At 41.5% G+C, this 8,881-nt stretch overlaps 2 protein-coding genes across 4 annotated transcripts in view; one reads left to right on the top strand and one right to left on the bottom strand.

Moving 5' to 3' along the window:
• Nucleotides 1-1,858: 1,858 nt before the first annotated feature.
• On the top strand, nucleotides 1,859-7,208 carry Snrpf (small nuclear ribonucleoprotein polypeptide F). The gene is made up of 3 exons (XM_021655474.2): nucleotides 1,859-1,992; nucleotides 3,471-3,596; nucleotides 7,140-7,208. The coding sequence occupies exons 1-3, from the start codon at nucleotides 1,990-1,992 to the stop codon at nucleotides 7,206-7,208; spliced, it is 198 nt and encodes a 65-aa protein (XP_021511149.2). The 5' UTR covers nucleotides 1,859-1,989.
• Nucleotides 6,906-8,881, bottom strand: part of Ccdc38 (coiled-coil domain containing 38) — a 47,594-nt gene continuing 45,618 nt past the window's right edge. For all 3 annotated transcript variants that reach the window (XM_060377928.1, XM_060377929.1, XM_060377927.1), the window contains one exon: nucleotides 6,906-8,847. In XM_060377928.1, the coding sequence (XP_060233911.1) occupies nucleotides 8,731-8,847 (117 nt within the window). In that variant the 3' untranslated portion in view covers nucleotides 6,906-8,730. The remainder of the gene's footprint in view (nucleotides 8,848-8,881) is intronic.

The following is an 8,881-nucleotide window of genomic DNA, read 5'->3' as shown; positions in this document are numbered from 1 at the left end:
GCAGAAGTTTTCAATCTTGTAACTGGTACACCCCCCAATCTTGTAACTTCGGAAACAAAAGTGCAGTCTGTCTTTGTTTACTTTACTTTTTTCTCCTTGTATGTTTTACAAGGCGCTCTAAGTCCTTTGCAGAATACAGCAGAGAGCTTACTATAATGAGAAAAATACTAACATGAGTCTGTTCTGAGACTAAGTCCCACTATTTCATCACCACAATATTAAATTGAAAGTCAGACTAGGTGTCTACATGGTTCAGAGTTTAAAATTCACAGATTTTTAATGTACTTAATAATTAGAGCATATTTGAATGCTAGACCAGTAATTATTTTATTACCATGTAAAAATTAGGGCTAAGATTGTTCTTTGCTCAGAATGTATCTCTGCGATTACAGCATACTTTTTGGTTGGTTGTTGTTGTTGTTGTTTTTCTTTTTCAAAACAGGGTTTCTCTGTGTAGCCCTGGATGCTCTGGAATGCACACTGTAGACCAGGCTGGTCTTGATCTCAGGGATTTATCCATTAGTCTGTACCTCCCCAGTGCTGGGATTAAAGGCATGTGCCACTGTGCTGGGCAGCGTACTTCCTTGTTCTTCTTTTTTTTTTTTTTCTCCTTCTCTTCTTACTCTTCTCCTCCTCCTCCTTTTCCTCCTTCTACTCTTCCTTTTGGTTTTCGAGACAGGGTTTCTTTGTGTAGCATTTGCTGTCCTGGACTTGCTTTGTAGACCAGGCTGGCCTCTAACTTACGGAGATCCACCTGCCTCTGTATCCCTGAGTGCTGGGATTACAGGCATGTGCCACCTCACCCGGCTTTTCTTCTTCTTTCTCTCTCTCTCTCTCTCTCTTTCTTTCTTTCTTTCTTTCTCTCCCTCTTTCTTTCTTTCATCTTATTTTGTCTGCATGTGTGTATGTGCGTCACACGGATATCTGATGCCCACATAAATCAAAAGACAGAGATAGATCCCCTGGAACTTAAGTGTTGGATAGTTGTGAAACACCATGTGGATACTGGGAACTGAACCCAGTCCTTGGCTGAGCCAACACTCTAGCATGTATCAGCATACTTTAATAACAGAAATGGCAGTCTTTAGGTCTAGGCCAATCTCATATCTTAAATAACTCGGGGAATCCCTGCTAAACATTTTTCAGGTTCACATTAGGGTTAGGTCTGCCGATACAGAAAAGTACTCTTTTTACACGGGTTTCACATCTCAAGTGAACCGACACCTGAAATAGTGAGATTATGGAGAAATTAAATGGGATAGCTTTCCACCATCGAGATTAACCCGTTATAGCGTCAATAATCCCCACACCTTTATGTACAAACACATGCAAAAGGACCGCCCCTGGCCTCCAGGTCTAGGAATGCTCAGACTCCAGGACGACAGACAGCACACCACACAGTATCCCACACTCGCTTTGACTTGGTCTCAACTTTTGTACAGACCCCCTTGGGTGCCTTGCACTTGCTTCCCCAGCTTCCTTTTAAAGCCCTCAAGTGGGTATTCTAGCATAGAGAACACTCGTGCGTTGGGTGACCGTGCCAGCGGCGATCCCCGAGCGCTGGATCTGTGGGAGGATGAGCAGGGACCTCCAGAACCCACACTCTTCTCTCAGCTGAAGGGCAGACTAAACCTGTGTTAGCTAAGAACCGCGTCCGCTCTCCAGCGAGCCTGGCTTCTCTTCGCAGCGAGGCAGAGAAACTTGGGGTCGCTGAGTCGCTCACATCTCCTCGCGGTAGACTCGGCCGCGCGCCTTGCCTCTGGTTGCTAGGAGACGGCTCCGCCATCTCCTCCAATCAGCAAGTGCGTCTTTGGGGCCAATCACGGAAGCCGAGAGAACGAGGCGGGGGGTGAAAGGTTACGCCTCCTTTTGGCGGCCATTTCTCTTGGCGTCTGCTCGGCTCGGGCTAGCGGCAGCTGTTCCAATCACGAGGGGCCGGCAGCGGCGCGGTCGGCGGCTAGTGGTGTGCAGCACTCCCGGGTGTTCGCGATGGTAAGGAGGATGAGCCCTGCGGGCCGCAGCGCCTCCCATTCGTCCCCGCGGGGCGCCGCGCGGAGGGCCGCTCGCCCCCTCTCCCGGTTCCGGAGGCCCTGCGGCGCGCGCCTCGGAGCCCTCCCCCGCCCGAGAGCCCCGCGCCGGCCGCCGTGCCCCGTTTGCTTTGACCTGGAGCCCGGGGCGTAGCCTTGTTTGGGGCCACCGGGTAGGGTCACACTGAGGCTAGTTTCCCGCTTTTCTGCTTAGCACAGCCCACAGTGCGCCCTTCATTCCCTGATGTCGACAATCCTCTCTCTTTGTCCTCTGGAACAGAAAGCCCAGGCTACCTTCCCATTCATTTAATACTGAGGCGCCAGGAGGATGGGGTGCAAAGCACCGATGCAGACCCTGCATTTTCTCAGGTGTGAGAGGTAGGCAGCAGTCAAGTAACAGAAATAAGCAGTTTGCAAGCAGTAGTGATTGCTAAGCCGGAAGCCGACAGGATGTCGGGAGAGGCGCGTTGCTAAGTTATAGCCCTGGAAGAGCGCCCTTCTGTAGAAGGTGCCATTTAGCCAGAAATCTAAGCGACAGAGCGGGTGGAAGAGTATTTCACGCATGAGCTCTAACTAAAAAGTAGGTTTGACTAGTTGGAATTAACTAGAAATAACAATTACTTGCAAGAACAGTGGTTTTAATGTAAGACTGGGACCTCTCAAGGCCTGTTAGGAAGTTTGAGTCTATGTCAAGTGCAGTTAAGAGACTATTGGCGCATTTTTAAGCCAAGATATTTACATGACTTGATAAATGCTTTGAAAATAGTAGTTGATTTGTGGCTGATAAATTTTAGACCCTTTGCCCTCCAAGATTCTTTGGAACGATGTATGAGTAGATTTGGGGAGGAGGGTGTTCTGAATTTAAATACTCTTACAGGATAGACACAATATGATTGCATTAAGAGGCACAACTCATAATAAAAAAATGGAGACCTGTCCTTGCCCCCCACCCCCACAGTGAAAGCCTGCCAAATGTGCTCTGTTTCAGCATCTCTGCAGCTTTGCATCTGGCACTCTCGCTGACAATATGGAATTGTTTCTTATGACTGCAGAGAGCACCTCCTACCTTTACCTTTATTTCTGTAGAGCTTGGATAGTGAGCAGTGATGTAGGTACTCAAGGCTTGTTTTGGCATTGCTTGGAACAGAACCAACGACTTATGCATACTAGGGCAGGGCTCTACCATTGTGCTAGACACCTACCCTAGACCCCACTTGGCACTCGGTATTTAATTTTGTGATTAATATTTCGCTTCCGTGAGTTGAATGTGAAGTTGACGCAGTTGGTCTTTAAATTTCTCTGACACTCTACTACTATAAAGTGACACTGAATTACAGTTTGCCCTAACTTAGATGCCATACAGTCTGGTGTTTTGGTAGCGAGTGGGTGGTAGAAACGGGGCTAAGCAAAAGTTACTAAATGATGTTTTTGTTTTTTATACAGAGTTTACCCCTCAATCCTAAGCCTTTTCTCAATGGGCTGACAGGAAAGCCAGTGATGGTAAAACTGAAGTGGGGAATGGAGTACAAGGGCTACCTGGTCTCTGTGGATGGCTACATGAACATGCAGGTAAGTTAAATTGCTAAATGAGGCCTAACACTGTGATTCTGTTGTTTCCCCGTACTCCTCAAAGGCTTGCTGTGACTGGTAAGAACACACAATTAAATTGACCAACAAAAAGCAGAGTTGAGGATTAAAGTGTACCCTAGGGAGGATGCTCAAACGGTGATGTACTTAGGAGTACTGAAACCCCACACTAAACCAGAGTCCAGTCAGCCACTGTACGGGGCAGCGTTTGGTTTCTAAAACCACCAGGGAAAACTCATTTATTACAGAAAGCAAAACTTCCCAGCGCTTCCTTCTTCAAAGAATTTTCAAGGGAAAATTTTAAATTGCTTTAATGAATTTTAAAGACACATCATAAAAGTAATTCACTGAAAGTATTTTGTCATCAAACGGATCAAAAGGAACTGACAGTTAACTACTGTGCCTCTTAGTTTCTATAAATGATTCAGCAAGTCTTTATTTTTGTAATAAAGGATATTCTGGAGTGTGTCTGTTTAGGCACTTATCACTGTAATTCAGTGGCTTTAGTATATTAACATTTCCCTGTGGTCATCACTGTTCCTTTCCAGAATGTTTTTATCATTCGCAGTGGAACTTTACCCATTGAAAAGTTCCCTGTGACCTGCCTCCTCCTGTCCAGTCCCATGCTTGGGGGTGGCCTGTCTCTTGAATCCGTCTATTCTAAGAACCTCAGCTAACGACAGATCAGAAACACTCTGTGCTCAAGATACACAATCCTTTTGTTATCCTCACTGCACTGGGTGTGAATAATCTAGAAATTATGTGATGGACATCAGGTTATATGCAAACACTTGGCTATTTGAAGTTAAGAACGTGACCATCTTTAGCTGTCAGAGGCCCTGGAACCAAACCCCCATGAATACCTTGGCACAGGTATTTTGTTCTATTGTCTGGTTTTATTAGGTCTTCAGGACTCATTGGTATTACAGACTATCATACTGCTTTTTAGGACTGAATAATATCCCACTTATTTTCATTTTTGTTTTTAAAAATTTTTTGTGTATGTTTTGCCAGCATGTATGTCTGTACCATGTGTGTACTTGGTGCCCACAGAAGTTAGAAAAGGGCTTTGGACACCCTGGAACTGGAGTTAGAGATGTGGGCCACCATGTGGGTACTGAGAATCAAATCCAGGTCCTATGGAAGAGAAACAGTGCTCTTGACCTCTGAGCCAACTCTCTAGCCCCAAACAAGCATTTTTTTTTTCAAGTCTACTTTTAACCTTGGAGTATATACACAGTGGGATTACCGTTTTGCCATTTAATGATTTTGAGTGGCTGTCATATTGTTTTACATAGCAGCTGCTTCGAGTGGTGTTCCAGTTTGTTAACATCTGTACTTATACTTGTTTTCTATGAGGTTCTTCTATGTATGAAATACTACTCTCTTGGATCTGGAGTGGTGACTCTTTGATTTGCATTTCCCCAATGACCTTTCCACATGTTTATTAGCCATGCGCTTACCATCTTTGGAGAAATGTGTATTTATATCCTTCACCTATTTTTATATTTATTTATTATTTGTAGATTTTGACATAAGATCTCATTTTGTAGCCCTGGTAGCCTGGAATTTACTATGTGGGCGAGGGTGGTCTTGGACTTACAGAGACCCACCTACCTCTGTCTCCCAAATTTTCGGATTAAAGGCATGTGCCACCATGCCCAGCAGCTTTGTCTGTTCTAATTTTTGTGTGTGGTGGTTTAGTTGTAGTTTCTACCCACGTTTTAAAGGTTGCTTAGGTGAATAGATCAACCAGAAATTCAGCAAATGAGAATACTGAGGTTTTTAGTCTGGAAAAGTCTTGACAAAGGATGTAGAAAAAAATTCAGAAAAGTATACCCATCATGGTAAAAATGTGCTGAACACCACAGAATGTTTGACTTAAAAGTAAGTTTTATACCATCCCCGGAACCACAGAACTTGGTGTAGTGATGAAAGCCTGTAATTCCATCATTCATTTGGTAATAGAGGTAGGAGGATCAGAAATTAAACATCATCCTCAACTACATGGAGAGTTGAAAGCCAGCCAGGAATACATGAGACCCCGTTGGAAAAAAAAACAAAACAAAGTACCTAACATTTGATCTTCCAGTTAATGTAGCATCCGTGAATTACAGAACATATCTCCCAATGAGCCCAGATTCTGAGTTGCTTCAGTTAGTCAAAAGTTACAGTTTGGTGCAGTGATTGTAACAGTGAGCAAAACAAAGTCCGTATCCTTGAGCTTGTTCCAGTGTTGGAGGGTGGGAATGGGACACAGCGATTAGGTATGTCCACGGTATGACAGCGAAGCAAAAACAGGGTGATAAGCGCTGTCTCTCTAGGGAGACGGTGAGCTGACGGTGAGTGTCTTAGTTGGAGGAACAGCAAAGCTTCTGTCCACAGGGCATGCGTGGTGTGTTTACAGTACAGCAAGAAGGTGGAGTAGAAGGTTTGGGATGGTAGATACTGAGAGACTTTCTGCAGGGGTGACGGCTGTGTTTAATAAGACATATTGTAGATAACTTATAAGCCAGTAAAGTATTAGGGGACTTGTCAAAAGTAATTGCTTAGGCTGGGCACATCTTTAAACCCAGCACTCAGGAGGCAGAGGCAGGTGGATTTTTAAGTTCAAGATCAGCCTGGTCTACAGAGTGATTTCTAGGTCTGCCAGGGCTACACAGAGAAATCCTGTCTCGAAAACCAAAAAAAAGTTATAAAATTAATTAGTTGCTTTTAATGGATAGCGATTTTAGACAAAATAATAATTTCACAAACGTGTGTTTCTAGTGATAACATGTTCTCTGGTTGCTTTGCTATTCTCCAGGGAAACTATTGCTAGCAAGTATTAAATGCCTGTGCCATATTTGTGTAATTTTCTTTGCCTTGTTCATCCACCTGCTTATGAAAGAAGCTTCCTTCTCTTGTTCTGCCCTTAGTGACCTTATATGGCACTGGTTGTGATTTTTTTTTTTAACATAGTTATAACAATGGTGACTAAACATTTTAAACTTAAAAATTAGAGTTGCCAAAGTAATCCTAAAGATCATTTTTTAATTTTTTTTAAACCCTGTTGCATTCATGAAATTTTCAAAATCTTCTATCTTTGTTTTGGGTGTTGGCTAATATATTTTAGTCATAGCTTTTATATGCCCATTTGAATAACTTAATATAATTCATAATGTTTTGCCCTGAGAAAAGTTAGTATGTAATTTTTTGAAACTAAATTTTCAGAAAATTTTAAAACTAACATTCAAATTGGAGGATTTCTTTGAGACACTTTGATATCAGAAATAACATCTAGAAGACATAACAATTTTAAAACAAGCTTTATTATACATTGTTTCTATACCCATGGATGTATTAATGAATATATGAAATCCAAAGATACAAGAGTAATAGAAGCTAATCTTATAATCACTACTTAACGGATACAATTTGAGTTATTGGTGGAGAGTGGTCTCAGTTAATGTGTGCTCACCAGGAGTGGTAGCTGCACTGTTTCCTTCCTGTGTAGTTTACTAATTTTTTTCTTCTTATCTAAAGCTTGCAAATACAGAAGAATACATAGATGGGGCATTGTCTGGACATCTGGGTGAAGTTCTAATAAGGTAACAAGTGCATTTGTTTGTGTGTAAGGTTACTAGTTAACCTCAAATACCTGCTGACACACATTAGCCCTTTAGTTTGAGGATTACTTAAAAAAAAAGCAAACAACTTTACAACTAGACTTCAGAAGCCTTTGAAATTACTAAAGTTGTTAGAAGATTTCAGTTTAACCTCAGGGTTTTCTACTGTTGATAATGCATTTCCTGGCTCTCAGCTGTAACCCATTTTGGTGTCCTGTGTTAGGGAAGCTTAGATGGAGTTTTGAGTCCCGCTGCTCAGGATCTCTGTTGTATTCACTCTCTAGTGTGAGCAGCCACCTGCATTCTAAGTTGGAGAGGTGTGCTTGTGATGATGGTGGTGAAAGCGTGTGCACTGTGCTTTCAAGCACATCTGGACAACACTAATGGGAAGAATGGTCAGCTGTACAGTTTGTGTCTAGCCAGTCTGAAAATGGAGCAGTGATGCTTTTTGATTGTCCATGCTTTCTGGACCTAACAATGGACCCCATTTTCTTTTCACAGGTGTAATAATGTTCTTTATATCAGAGGTGTGGAAGAGGAAGAGGAAGATGGGGAAATGAGAGAATAGCATCTATGGGGGGATTTTTTTTTATATATATATGTATTTCTATACAATAAAGATTTTTTTTTTCAACTTGACTTGTGAACTATTTCTATGCAGACATTCATATGCAAAGTGCACATTTTGAAACAGGTAATAAAACTGATGCTTTAAAAGCCATCAGTTTCATTTACGCCAGTTTCTTTGTAAGCCCACCTCTAATTTTTTTTTTTTTTTTTTTTTTTGTGAAGCATGATTCTATGCTTTAGAATTAGCCCTTATAATTATATTAACTGAGACCTTTTAAAAGCAGGTGTGCCATTTAAGGTTTTCAAATCACTTTTAACATGCATAAAGTTAAACATTTTCTTAGTATTAATATATATTAACAAATTATGTTATTTCTATATCAGTATAGACTAAATCTACATATTGTAGCTAAGTCAAAACATGAAAATTGACATAATTATGGAGATAGAGCATAATACAAATTCATATCTAGGTTTTGTTCACTTAAATTTTTCTGATAAGGTTTTCAGAGCTTAGTGTGAAATAAAACCAGTCTCGTGATTGTTCTGAGACTATAGTCTATTTGTACATTTTAAACCTATCCAGTTGTATTAATGACACATTTTAAAAATTATATTCAAAGCCGTGAACTTTCTTACTGCTTTAGAAAACACAAAATTTTCATGCTTTGAAGGAGACCATTCTACTGTAAGTCACTCTTTGTCATTGTATCAATAAATTGACTGGGTGTGTGTATCCAATAGGGATAACTTAACATATAATATTGCTTATCTCATGGAATGGTACTGATGCGTTACAGAGAGTTTTATCATAAGGAAACAGTTGTCATTCCTTCTATAAACTTCTGGATAAAGGCCTGCCTTCCCAAAATTTGTTAGGACAGTGTTGCATCACTGAAATCCAACATCCACATAAAACATTTGCTAATAGAGTGTCTTCATGCTCCAAAAAAGTACTCTTCCTCCTGTGATTTTGTTCTTGTGTCACTGACTAAGAGTAGCTCCTGCTTGCCTGCAGATGGAGGTTTCGAGCGGTAGATCAGTCGTCTTCCCACCTGAAACAGGAAAAACAATTTTCTTTAGCATAAC

Source organism: Meriones unguiculatus, chromosome 2 (genome assembly GCF_030254825.1).
Source record: "Meriones unguiculatus strain TT.TT164.6M chromosome 2, Bangor_MerUng_6.1, whole genome shotgun sequence".
NCBI lineage: Eukaryota > Metazoa > Chordata > Mammalia > Rodentia > Muridae > Meriones > Meriones unguiculatus.
Note: the sequence above shows the minus strand (reverse complement) of the source record. Positions and strands in the feature narration are given on the sequence as shown.

Excerpts from the sequence above, each read along its gene's own strand:
- Snrpf (XM_021655474.2), top strand. Across the intron at positions 3,597-7,139 it reads ATGGCTACATGAACATGCAG|CTTGCAAATACAGAAGAATA; the intron begins GTAAGTTAAATT and ends TCTTATCTAAAG.